This window comes from Balearica regulorum, chromosome 9 (genome assembly GCF_011004875.1).
Source record: "Balearica regulorum gibbericeps isolate bBalReg1 chromosome 9, bBalReg1.pri, whole genome shotgun sequence".
Classification (NCBI taxonomy): Eukaryota; Metazoa; Chordata; class Aves; order Gruiformes; family Gruidae; genus Balearica; species Balearica regulorum.
Genome location: NC_046192.1, coordinates 23,014,042 through 23,028,053, shown reverse-complemented (window position 1 = coordinate 23,028,053; position 14,012 = coordinate 23,014,042). Strand labels below are relative to the sequence as shown.

The window sequence follows — 14,012 nt, the reverse complement described above, 5'->3', positions numbered from 1 at the left end:
CCTTTAGGGAAACGTCCTTGTCCTCAAAGCTTGGAAATGGTGATATGGAATGAAAGGATGGGCAGGACATTACTCTTCTTTATAATCATGCTGCAGTCTTGTCCATGAAGCTCTTACTCCTGCTACCATGAAAAGTGTTGTGAGATCATAGTGGATTATTTTTTTTCATTCTTATTTCATTATTTTATAAAAAGCACCATATTAAATCACATATTTTGGGTCAGGGAGCCTGCTTGTCTCTGATCCAAATGAAGAGGCTAAAGCACAAGAATTCACTGCAACTGTTCTAAATATTGTTGTAAGACAAAGTTTCTACAAAAAAAAAATATTGTAAAGAGCACAAACCAGTGGACGACTAATCAGACATAGTAATATATGAAAGCTCTCTTCTTTAATAAAGCAAGAGAAAGAAACCCCCAAACCTTGCATCTCATGACTGTCAGGGAAGACAAGTGACTGCAGTTGAGTTGCAAAAGCACCTCGTCTATAGTTTGAGGTATTTTTCTGCTAATAAAAATAGACATGTCAATGTGTTTTTGCTATCGATCCTTAACTCTTTCATAGATATTTCTTCTTCAAGCCTATCTTGATACTTGTCTTTCATCAGGGAATGTTTGTGCCTTGATAAATGTATCCGTAAGAAACAGTTTATCAGGCTGTATGCTAAGAGGTGGTGGGGTTTTGCCTTCCCTGTTTTAATCAGAAAAGTGTTTCAGAACATCACTGATCTCCTCCTCCAAATTTGTTGACCATTGTTTTTTCTTTTCGTGTCAACTTTGTTTAACTCAACTAGCTCTTCTGTCTCTCGAAGTGTTTATTCCATGCTGCATTTAAAAGCAGTGAATGTGTTTTCTTCCAGGCTGTGTTTTCCCTAGACTAAACAAGCCAGACACTACTGGGTTTGAGACTCTGAACTCTCTTGCTAAAGTTTCAGCAGAATTTGCAGTAAATCAGCAAAGGGCTTATAAGTTTTAGTTGCGTTGGAATTTCACTGTGAATGTTTTGGTTTGTGAGAACCCGAAATTGAAAGCAAATCTTGGTTATTATGAATCCACCAAGTCCAAGATGGGAAAGGAACGTTGTTTTGCATAGCAGTGGGATTCTAACAGCATGGCTACGTGTGTCCACCCCGTTGGACGTGTTAGCTTGGGTCTGGCATTGCTCTGCTGCTTCCAGCTTGTGTGTGGGAACAGACATACACGTATACTCAAGGATACACCGAGCAAGCTCCGGGCTCTACGCGGAGGTGGGCTCAAAGCAGACAGGTTTGATGTTTTCTGTGTCTTAGTAGCAAATCCAGCCAGCATGCCACAGGAAGGATTTGCATCCCAAAATACATTCAAGGCAGGAGGACCTGCCATGCAGCTAATGGCCAGTATAGGGCTGATTTCAAGAGGACTTCTCCAACCTCAGGTGCAGAGCAGCAACACTAGCAGTCTTGCAAAAAGCAGGTGCCTCGCAAAGGCACTATGTAAACATCGACATCGCTGCTGGTGAGCAGCTGCAGAAACGTGTCTGAGAGTTCTGCAGTCTCCATTTTATTGACGTAGCCATGAAGCTCTGGAAGCTCCGATTATAGGGTAATAATACTTGGACTGGTTTTCTGTGAACTGATGTAACTAGAAGCGAGTTAATAAATATTCCACAATAAATAAGTATTCAACAGTAATAGATATACCAATTTTCTGTTACGTTCTGTTCCCAAGCTTTGCTCAATGCTTTCTATAGTTAGTTGTGCTGTGCTGTTGAGATGCAAAACTGCAAAACAACTTCCGATTTTTAAGAATGCTTATTTTCTTCTGAAGTTACACAGTTTACAGAAATACGTAGTAGCCTTATTAAATTTTAATAGCAACACTTCATTTTAATTTGATTTAGGAGTAAGAATTCTAGACACTTGAAATTTCTAAACTGTATCGAGGAAAAGATCTTCCAAGATCAAGAGAGAAGAATGCACGTGGATGTTCAAGTTAGCAATGCTTAAAATGGGTTATAAAACAGAATCTATGCTTCAGAGTGTAAAACTAAGTCTTGTTCCAGCCCCAGAAGAGTGCGGTCTGAGGGGGGATCTGTGGGGCTGTGTGATTACCACCCATTCCTACGGTCAGACTGGTGCTGATGGTGGAGCAAGCTGCTTCTTCTCCCTTTTGAAGTCCGTGGCATTTTAACTCCCACAGGTTTCCACAGACGCGTGTCTTGCAACTGGTGGCATTCTACTTACGGGAACTAGCAAATCAAACTCTTCTCATGGCAGAATGTCTAAGATGAATTCAAAAGTGATTTTTCAGTTTGTTGGAATACTATACAAAGGATTTTGTGACCGATCTGAAAATAACATCCTGTTTAGTGTGTTTATTTTCCTGGGTCAAGAATCTTATAAGATAGAATGGTCTGTTAAAGATCTTTTAATGGTTTCTAAATTTTGCCTAGTCTGATTTATTTTTTTTCTAACTGTTTAAAAGATGCAGTGGGAAAATGTGAGAATGAATACAATTATTATTGGTCCATGGTTTGCAGAATGAGGTACTATCCCTAAATATAGTCTAAACATTTTGAAAAAAACTTACTTTCAAATTGTGATTGTCAGATTTTAAAACCCTGTTTCCAAGAGGGCATTTGGGGTATTTGAACTTAGAAACCATTAGTGAAAAAGTCAAAAGGAATTCAGGAAGTGGTTTTATTGCAAGTATTTCTACATGTGTATACACTACTTTTACACAAAAATAAAGAATTGATTTTCACCGGTATCAGTTCTGTAAGCAGTAATTGGTTTCCACTTAATTGCGGAAGGTCTCTGCCGCTGTGGCAGTGCCACCCAGCTGGAGGAGCTCAGAGTGCCGCGGGCTGGGGCAGGGACGCGAGAACGCGCCTGAGCTGGAGCAAAGATGCTGTGGTACAAAGTGTCCTCCCGCCGCTGTGTGCTCTCCCTCCTCTTCCTCCTTTCTCCCCTTTCTTTTTCCCTTCTTCCTTCTCGCCTTCCCTCTGGACATTTCCCAAGCATAATCTCCATTGAGGAGACGCTGCTGTGGTTCGGAGGGACGCAAGGGCTGGGTCTGGGTTACGCTGCCGTGTGCACGTAGAACCACACCTAGTTGTTTGTGCGTGGCTGACAAAGCTCGGGACCGGGGAGCGGTAGTGGGAATTCACAAAGAGTGTTGTGGTGGTGTAATGAGCAGAAAAAGGGTAGCCACATCCAGGCACGTTACAGTCAAATAGATCAGTTCTTGCTTTCCCAATATCATCGTTCATCTGGAAAGATGCCTGCCTCTATTTTAAGGCTTAAGAGTTTCCATCAGTCTTACTGTGCTCCCAAGTCAGAAGGGGGGGGCAGGGTGTGTGTTTGTGTGTCGGAAGGTGGGAGCAAGAACACCGTGCAGCAGATGAAAGCCACAGCAGATGGGAGAAGAGGAAGAGGCGTTTTTACCTCATGTGAACACAGTGCATTCTTACAGTGGGCAATTACTTTAGTTGCCTAATCAGTAGATAAGGCTCTATCATTTTACAATATGTTTATTTGTCATTTAACCCTTTTTGTTCTTGAAATTGCAGAAAATATGGTGTGGGTGTTTTTCTTTTAATGGGGAATATTGTTCTCTGGAGGGTTTTTTCCGTATCCCTTTGACTCTGCCTAATCTTTTTCTAATGGTAGAGCTGAAAACTCGCTGTTCAAAGTAATTTTTCATACGTTGTTTATATGAACTTACATCACTTTGTGTAGTTCAATCAAAATAAGTAGCTATGGCAGCCGAAGACAGTTCTCTTTATCTTCTGCTTTCTCTGAGGCAGATAGTCGTAGGGGTACACCGGGTTCTACTCTTCTCCCTTCTCCCCACCACCTTCCCCAGGGACTTGTGGCTTTCTTGGTGCCTGATAGTTTTGGGAAGCAGCAACACTTCTTGTAGAGTGTCTCTCCCTATGAGAAGATACTAGGCTGCTGTGCACAGGATTTCCAAAGTAAATGCCAGCTGTCCAGCTATCTAAGGTAGGCTGAACTATCTAAAAAACCTAATTAGTTTGCCCATCCTGTTTTCTCTTATTTTCACTTTGATTTAACAAACTTTTGAAACCTTTCAGGCTGGTCTGTACCAATGTTCCTATTTACACAGTCCTCCGTGCTCTTTCGAAATGCCTATTTCACATGTTTGTAAGGATGTTGTTGTTGATGTTACCATAGTAAAAGGCTACTATCTTCACTCATTCCTGTAAGCAGATTCTCATTGTGCAAATTATGAAATTAAGGTGCAGACACATAAGAGAAATTGACAAAGCAGAAGCCAGGAGTCATTATCCTAGGAAAGAAATAGGATTTAGAAGACTGGCTCAGTCTTAAGAATATTTCCGAACTAAGGCTTCTGTGACTAGATAGGAATGTGGAGATGGGTTTCATGGCAGTGACACCAATGCTTCCACTTAATGATTTCACCTAAATTAGTCCATGACCTTTGTTAGACAACCCCAACATGCTTCTGTATTTTATTTATTCATAGTTACACAGTTCATGTTTTCCAGGTTGCTCTTGTATCTGTGCTGCTGTCCCTTGTTCGTGCGGTTAGAGGCACTGTCGTCAGGTTCTGAGAGTGCGCACCCAAATCTTCCCCCCTCTGCCTTATTGCATTTCTTGATATCTTCACCGCGGCTCTTGCGATACGAACAGGATGATAGTACTTGTTATGTTTACAGAGCCGTTCACTTTGCCAAAGCACAGCACTGGGAGCAGGCACTATGTTAGTGATGGAGCAGTCAAGTCCCAAAGGCTGTTTTGTTTCTTGAGACATTTTTATACCAAGAACCTCGTGAAAGCACTTTATTTAACACTTACTTTTTTTGTCGTTGATTTTAGGATCAGGATCCAGGCTGTCAATGAAATTGGAGCTGGACCGTTTAGCCACTTTATTAAAGCAAAAACCAGACCGTTACCACCCTTACCTCCTCGGTTAGAGTGTGCTGCAGCAGGTCCTCAGAGCCTGAAGCTGAAATGGGGAGACAGCAGTTCCAAGCTGCACACTACCGACGACATGGTCTACATCTTGCAGATAGAAGACAGAAATAAAAGGTAAGAGAGAGATGAGTCTTTTCCATGTATTAATGAAAATGAATTCTGGTTCATCATAATGCAGTTGTGGATCACGGTAAGAAAAATGTTGTTTTCATGATTACTTTGTACCTATAAGTACATACAAAATATTGTTTTAATAGGGGTTCTGTGCATGTAGTCTAACCGAGCAAATCATGTAACAAAGCTTTTGAAATTATTATAGAACAACCAAAATCAATGCTGCACTGTTGAAATTTTAGCAAAATTCCAGCCCCTCTGCCAATAAAAGTTAATACCAAGTTTCATGACCATAGTGCTGTGCTTTACCCTTTGGAATCTACAAAACGAAGATACTGCACCCAATGTGTGTTTATTAATAAAACAAATGGTTACAAAATCAGAGGTCTAGGAAAGGCAAAACTAAGCAGCACGAAGGTTTTTGGGCAACGTGATGGTTGGGATTTTACAGCTGTAAAAGTTTGGAGCATTAGAAAATACGAGCTTGGCATCAGCTTGGTAGCTACACAATGATTACGAAATAAGAATGCAGAAGAGCTCATTCACCGTGTTTCACTTCCCTAAAATTTTCCTCAAAGCCATGAGAGCTTTCGGTGTACAAGAAATACAAAAATGAACATGAAACAGTGCTCAGCAAAAAATATTTTCCCATGCAGACTTTGCATAATAACATTCGATAATGTAGCTCCAAAGTTCTGATGAGATATATATTCAGTAAAAAAAAGGGAATGAAAGAAAGACAATGTGTGAGTATTGCCTAACAGTCTGAGTTCTTCAATGAATAAATATCATAGATGGCTCATAATTTACTAAGAAACACTCTCAACTATTTAATTAGGTAAAGTAACTGATGTATCAAGTAGATAATCCTTAGAGACCTTCAGTACAGATCATAATTCGCTGTAAATTAGCATGATTCCTTTAATTTAAATAGAGCTGTGCTGAGTTTATGCCAGCTGAAGATCTGGCCCAAGAGCTCTAATTGTAAATAATAAAACCACCATGAATAATGCCTAAATACCACCCAGTGTCTCAACTATACTGATGCAGAGAGGGTACATGCTCCCCTGTATTAATACTGAGAGGTGTCCAATGAATATAAATGCCTATTTGAAAGCCTGACTGATGAAAACAGTTTCTTCAGAGTGCAATGATGCTTGGCAGGAGCCCATCACCTGCAGCAGCATGTGATCGAGTCAGCTCTAAAGAAACATCTAGCAGGTTTCTTTTGTTTGCTTTCATGTAGCACTGCAGGTAGGATGGTGAAGAACTGTAAATTGTTTTAAACCTGTTTTTATGTTGGAGGAAATAGTAAGTTTCCTTGTAAGAATAAAATACGTTATGTTACCTGGCAGCAGAGAAGGAAAGATTTTTCCCCTTTGCTTTTGCACAAGGCTTTAGCATCATCCTTTGCTTTTGCACAAATGTTTCCCACTGCAAATGGTCTCTTAAGAGCTGTTAATTAGGAGGACTATTACTTTGCTAGGTCATCTTAGCTTGAAATTTGGCTTAGAGTCCACGCGAGCTCCCAAAGATGCAGGGAGACTACTCATCTACATTCCGCTGTCTCCTCCTGCTTGAACGGAGTCCTTGCACGGAATGGCCTCCTTTGCTGGTTGAGTTTGTAGCATTTAGTTCGGATAACACCTGAGATGAGCCGGAGCCCTGCGGCTGATGAAGTGCGTACCGGTGTGGGCACAGTAGAGCAGGAGAACGGGTGCACTGTTGTCTGTGGCGGGCGCTGTGCCTGAGAACAGTTGGAGCTGGCAGGTCTTGGCGATAAGATCTATTTATTTGTTCTCTGACAGTCCTTTTTTTGCTTCCCATTGTGTGCATTGATCACAGTGAGAGATGTTCCTGAAAGGATACAGCGGCAAAGTTCTGTATGTTCAGGAGAGCTATCATTCCTAATGAACAGAGAATGACAGCCCACATGCGAATTGGTAGAAACAGCAGTTAGTTACAGAGGTAGGAGTCCTCTCTTAGATCATTCCCGTAAAATAAACCCCATCGTGACTGAGGCGTTGCTCACTCATGTGTTGGATTATGGTTCTTTGAGCATCACTGGCCTCTTTAATTGCACAGGGCTTTAACAGACTCATGCAGGTAAACTGGGGACATCTAATGGGATAATTAAATAGAATAGAATATTTCAGTTGGAAGGGACCTACAGTGATCATCTAGTCCAACTGCCTGACCAATTCAGGGCTGACCAAAAGCTGAAGCGTGTTATTGAGGGCATTGTCCAAATGCTTCTTAAACATTGTCAGGCTTGGGGCATCGACCACCTCTTTAGGAAGCCAGTCTCTGGTGAAAAAATGACACTGAATAAATGATCTAGGAGGATGTTTTGGAGTCTTTTATGGTTTGAAAGGGTTGTAGGGAGATTGCGTGATGTCCCCTCTGTTGAGAGAAGAGATAGCACCTGACTTGGGGGAAGAGGCTGTAATATAAACATGGATAACTCAAAATTTACATCTGTCATTTCCTTAGTCTTTCAGAAGATATTGTTACTGTATTCCCTGAGACACCTGAAATTGCTTTTAACAGCTTTATATTGAAATCCCTCAACTCAATATTACAATTTTCCCTTCTTCAGTGAATCTGAGCATGCAGTTTGCTTACTGATGAGGGTCACAATAGGGGTTAGCTTTAAATGCCAGTGAACCATTTTCACCAACAGAAATATAAAGATGAGCAAATTCTTTTAAAAAAAGAAAATTGTCGGTAAGTCAAATTCTGACCCTGTTAGCTTTAATGGCCTTTTCCTAAAGATTCAGCTCCGGTTCTGTGCAGTGATAGTCAGCCAGTGCTCTTGAATGTGTTCTGGTCATTAAGAATTGTTTTTTAACTTTTCCATGCCGTAATGAGGTGTAACAGGCCAGTTGTTGGAGACTAAATGTTTCATTGATTGCAAGACCTGTGAAACAAAATACTTGGAAATCTCCTGACACTGATTAATGTAGGGGCTTGAAAAGGTGTGCGAATCAGAAATGTACCTGCTTTAGCTCTCATTTGCTCTTCAGTGTGTGACATTTAGGAAGATCAAATTAGCATCTCTTGTCCTTTCAATTATGTGTAGCGTTAAGTGGAGAGGAAGAAAAATCTGTTTCTGGAAAGCACAGTACATGGGAACGTTAGTTAAGAGTAGTTGACCTTTGTGTAAAGAGGACCATAAAATTCTTTCTTTTTAAATAAACTATCAGTTGCGACTTTATTTCTTAACTCTATTACTATCAAGAAAATCATGTTAATCAAGTTGCACATTTTCCAGAGTACTGTGGATTTTTCCTCTCATAGTGAAACAAATGAACCTAATTTATTATAATGCTTTTGGTTTGGTTTTTTTTTTCTGTGCTGGTAATTAGTCCAGTTGTTTCTACTACTAATTATACCTCCTAGTGTCTTAAAATGCTTACAGTATCCAGTCTGAAAGAGAGAATTAGCAAGTACATTATTAGTGGGTCGTTTATCATTTGCCTGTGTTTCGTTTAGATGAATAAATGTTGCAGTTAAGATGAATTCTGGGATTTTTGTGTGTAAACAGACTCCAAATAAAAATAAATATAATTATATTTTTAAGGGAGAATCGTTGGTAAGGCTAGCTGTGAAGCAGCCTATATGTATTCTTTAAAAATATCAGTGAAGGATCATTGACAATTCTTAAGTGTGGGTGTTGGTCTCTTCTCCCAAGTAGCTTGTGATAGGATGAGAGGAGATGGCTTCAAGTTGCATCAGGTGAGGTTTAGACTGGGTATTAGGAGAAATTTCTTCACCAAAAGAGTGGTCAAGCATTGGAACAGGCTGCCGAGAGAGATGGTGGAGTCACCATCCCTGGAGGTGTTCAGAAAATATGTAGACGTGGCACTTTGGGACATGATTTAGTAGACGTGGTGGTGTTGTGTTGACAGTTGGACTTGATGATCTTAGAGGTCTTTTCCAACCTTAATGATTCTATGATTCTAATAAGTCTGCTTTTGTAAGTGAATTGCAAGAGATTGTGTTTACTGGCATTCTAAACTCTTAATTGCTTTTGTTATGGTTATTTACTGAATAAATGAGTTACGACCCCATATCGCTGGGTAAACAGTAGTAGTATTTCCCTTTCATAGCCTGTGAAAGATTATTTATGTAAGTATTAAACTGTTTTAAAATTCTTTGCTAAACTATGTCTGCTTTCCATTTAAGGAGCTATTGTTCTTCAATATAAATGAAAAATTGATTGCAAAATAGAACTTGCCTAATGACTGTAAATGTTAATTGGGTGCAGTCATTGTGCGCACACTGTTTTTCTGATTAGGATATGAATGTCCCAAAGGCCATAGACATACATCGATGGAAACTTCTAGCGACTCCAAGGAAGGAATCACATTTGTAACCAAATGGCATAATCCCTTGAATTGATTTCTTCTACTTGGAGAATTTTCCCTTAACTTGAATATTTATTTCAGGAGACATCACCCCTCACATTCCTCATCCCAGGAGCGCCTGTTACCATGGTGCAGGTGGAGAGGGCATCAGGGCTGTAGGTGTGGTAGGCACTCGGTTGCCTTCAGGTTGTCTTTCCCTGCTCCTGTTGTGAGTGGAGCCTTTAGAGCCTGAACGTGAACAGGGGAGACGTGCAAGTTCTCCCTGGCGTCCAAAGGAGATGTAGTGTCCATCCGTTTCTGTGCCTGCTGACCCAGGTGTTAGTGATGCTCCTGGCAGTACTGTCTTTTTCAGTTGCATGGTGAGCCGTTTTCACTGTTCATAGAAAGCCTAGAAGTAAAAGAGAAAAGTATGTTATAAAAATCTATGCCAATATTTTCCAAGGTGAGAGGAACCAAAAAGCACTTGTTGGGGGTGGCTTCCAAGGAAAATTAAAACGTGCTTTGAACAGTAAACAGTAAAGCCAGGCAGCGATGCGGATGGGCTCATTTTTTCTGCAGAAAGATTCAGTTTTAGGAAGCTCCTAGCTCTTCCAGTGATTCTCCTACCCTTCTGTCCTCTTCACCCGGTGGTGCTGGAAACTGTTTCTCCCCCAGCATGCTGAAGTTGTGTATAGCAGAAGAAACTGTTTTCCCTTCCTTCCAGCAGAGTTTCTGTGACCTAGTTACTCCTTGAAGAAGTATCACAACAACAGAGAACACACAAACAAAACAGACGCAGTCTGTCCCAGTGTCCAGTGCAGTTTTCCTGGCTGTAGAAGTGGAATATCCTATCTGATGGCTCGGTCTAAGCAGCAGTCTTTGCAGAAAGACAGGCTCTGTGTGTTGGGAAGTGGTCATACTTAGCTGTCTCGACACGTATGTTTGCTCTGCGTTAACGTGAAGAGAGGTAGAATAGAAACATGAGAGAGAAATTGCCAAATGTGCTGCCTCTGCCTGATGACTAGCATAATCATTATCTGGTTACTGCAAGTTTCAAGCAGTCTAATTAAAAAGTTGTTTACACTCATGATTTGATCAAGACAATTTACACCCATTTTAGCAGCAATTACTGATATGTATCAGGCCTACTGGCTTGTGAAATTCTATTAAAATATAAAATTAGACACATTAACATATCCTTGCAAAAACCTGCAGGAAAAATCACTTTCCTATTGGGTAAAACAGTGATGAAAGGAAATTAAGAATTAGTGCCAAGACATATGGCATGCTACAGTTTACTCTGCAAGCCTGGCTAAATAGAAAGTTAACATTCAGAAAACTCTTCCAAGTAGTCTGTCTCCACTTCGTGTTGTTGCATTGTGTAGATGAGTATTACTATTAACAGTAGCGATGTTTGTATTAAGAGCATTCTGATCAGCTACTTGGGGTTCTGCAGTAAGTGCTGTGCAAATGAAAGAGAAGAGGAAGAATTGTTCCAAGTGTAAAAAGCTTAACTTGTTATTGAATTTCAGCTTTGTTCCTAGAAACAGGAGTAAACCAACATTTTTAGTAGATATGAGTTAACTGTGTGTGTGTCATCTTTTGAGACATAGTGAGGTGTGAGAAAGCCATGTTAAATGTTTAAGATTAGATGTTTCAGATATTAGGAATCTAGTGAAGTGTGCAGATTTAGATGCTTTTCCATAAGTATGTTCAAAGAATCCCTTGTTTGGTGGGAAATTTAGTATTAACTACATAGAAACATGGTGGATCGGTTTGCTCTTGCATTTTGATCAGTGTGCATCTGCAGGTACTTCAGACTTCACGGGTATAACTGAATACTCCAGACAGTAGACCATAAATAAGAGCAGCATCCAGACCAAAGATGGTCACTGTAATGAAAGCTATTTTCTGCACATCTGTAAGAACCTCATCAGCAAAATAATGCCTTTATCAAAGTAATGACTGTTTAATGTCTAAAGTGGTAACGAGGTTAAGCTTGGAGCAACAGGAACATGTTGGCTAGTTTGCCAAGAGCACAACTTTAGGTTCTAACTTCATTTTGCTGAAGTTGGTAAACTAGAGACTACGCTTTGCTTCCTTAGTGAGTTTTGCCAGGCCAGATTACTGAGACTGTCAGGTCAATAAATAGTTCTGAACAATGCTGGATGAGATTCATTTTAAGGTTCATAGCCACTGTTAGTTGCTGCCATACTGGGAAAGTCGATTGTAACGCTGCACAAGATGGATAAAAATGCATGTGTCTGGAAGAGCATTAGGTTGCTGCCACTGAACTGTCTTTTGTTCTGCTTTGGTTTTAGCTTTGTTAAGCTTGCGCTTATTTATAGCTACTGTTATTTATTAAGGTATTGCTATTGCAAGCCACGGTGTTGGTAGCTGCCTAGTAATCTCGTTCTTCTCAACTGCATAGTTTCAACAGGCCATTGGATGCTGTCCCTAATTTCTCCCACATTTTTCATCCAAGTGCTGTCAATTCACATTAATTTGTGTTCAGCATTGTCCTTCCTGCCTGTTCCTTGGCCTCTCATCTGGCTGCACGCAGGAATCATCTGTCAGGCACTTTGCTGATCTGTCTACCGTTCCTCTTAAATGTGCCCAGAAGCTACTTCCAAAAAAGTAATTTTTCTTGCTCTGGGGGAGCTTCTGTAGGTGAAAGCATCTCCATTTTCAGTAATTCCAGACATCTGACAAGTACCTATCTGTGGCAAATACAGATTACACACTCAGATTCAGCAGCAGGTGAAAGATGATCTGGTAGAAGCAAGCTAAAAATCGATTTTTGGCTGCAAGTACTCTTTGTTTAGCCTGTGAATGTACTAGGTAATTAAGCAAAGAAAACAAAGCTCTTCCCACCTGACTATTACCACTTTTCTTCCTGCCTTTTTCTGCTCTCCACTTAGTTTTGCTTTTCTAAGTATAAGGAAGGAAAAGTTGCCTCCTTCAGTGCGTCTTGTTATTATTATGCCTATAAATAAAAATTATATTGACCATACATTCTGGAGGTTAGTTTTAAACATACTACGAACAAGCATACATTATAACCTTTCCAAAAGGTATCTTCTAGAAGACAGATCTTCAGATCAGCTTGGTACTGGTTATAGGAGCACTGATGGATATGAGGATGGGGGATGCTGCAGATGTCTAGCTTTTCTCTTTAAGCGGGAGATTTTAAAATACAGCAGAAATTAAAAAATCATGCCTTGACTTTACTCCTGTACCTCTGCCAGTCTAACAGAAAAAAAGTGCGCTCTATACTTAAGATGTGGACTAGAAAGACATCTCAAGTGGTTATGGCTGGGGAAGGATTAGCTAGCAGATTGTGAGCGGTATTAGTTCATCGTACTTTCTACTTAGCTCCTGGCTTGGGGTTCCTCCACAGCCTCACTTGAAATAGTACCTCTGTTATGACCTGCACCACGAGCTGCTGTCATCGTTCCTTTTTTAGCAAGTTAATTCCATTCTGCTTCTGGCATCTGGGTTTAATAGAGATTAATACCTCTCTTTCCTGCATCAACAGGAGCAAGCTTCAACATAAAGCCAAGAGGTGTTAAACCTTCTGATCTGCTCCGGACGGGCAGATTGGGATGGAGGCAGACTCCCAACATGCAGAGCATGATGAAGGGAGCTGGTGTCGCTGGAGATAGGGATGTGCTGGAGCACTGTGGTCTCCAGGGATCAGAGCTGAGTGGGGCTGGGCAGCTTTTTGTCTGCTTAAGGGAAAAAAAAAACGAACCAAACCAAACCCTAGTTCCATTGCAAATATGGAAGTTCTCCAACTCAGGGGATGAATTACACGGGTTTGGTTTCTTTTGAAGCTTTGCATTCCTGGATGCTACCTGGTCATGTAGGGAGCTGCTGGTGGGGAAAGAAAATCACATAAATCGGTGAGTGTTTGATAACGTTCTTTATACAAAGTGGAGGAACGGTCTAAAAAAAGTAAGTGTGGGCTATAATTGTGCAGATAACAAGGATGTTGTGATAATAATATTAAGAGCTGTTGATTTATGAAATTCATGAACTTTAGTTTCTAATTATGCAGTTGCCCGTGTACGCTGAAGTGAAGCCTCAGGTCGCTAGGTCAGACCAGTGCTGTATTAATGATTTCTCTCCAGCCAGAATTGTGGCAGATGACCACATTTTTCTGGGAGGCAGTAACAGAATTATTCGGATGGCTATTTTAGCCTTTGTACTTGGCTCAAGATTGCTGTCTTATTTAGTGTTCTATGGTAGATTTTCTTTCAAATTGTTATAAGGACAAACGGGTTACTAAAACATAAACAAAACCCAAGAGTTTGAAAGGGAACCTGCTGATTCAAATGTGCTGAGCACTAATGAGCAGAGGTAGACCGAGTACATTCATATTCCTCTGCTCGACTGGAAGTGACTAAAGTGGAGGAAACAAAATAGCTGCAACATGTAAAACATTTCCGAGAAGATCTTCGCTGAGAATAAAAAGGTATTGATGAAAAACTAACAGCAGTGGTGTCTCCCAAACAATCGTTCTAGGACATTGTGTTCTCTCTCCTCCACTGTGTGTAGGTAAATGAATAATCCGTGACTGACATGAGAATGTCTGGGAAGGGGAGAAC

At 40.6% G+C, this 14,012-nt stretch overlaps 1 protein-coding gene across 3 annotated transcripts in view; it reads left to right on the top strand.

Moving 5' to 3' along the window:
- The window catches only part of FNDC3B (fibronectin type III domain containing 3B), a 203,903-nt gene that overhangs the window by 172,995 nt on the left and 16,896 nt on the right, over positions 1 to 14,012 (top strand). For all 3 annotated transcript variants that reach the window (XM_075761549.1, XM_075761547.1, XM_075761548.1), the window contains one exon: positions 4,841 to 5,053. In XM_075761549.1, the coding sequence (XP_075617664.1) occupies positions 4,841 to 5,053 (213 nt within the window). The remainder of the gene's footprint in view (positions 1 to 4,840; positions 5,054 to 14,012) is intronic.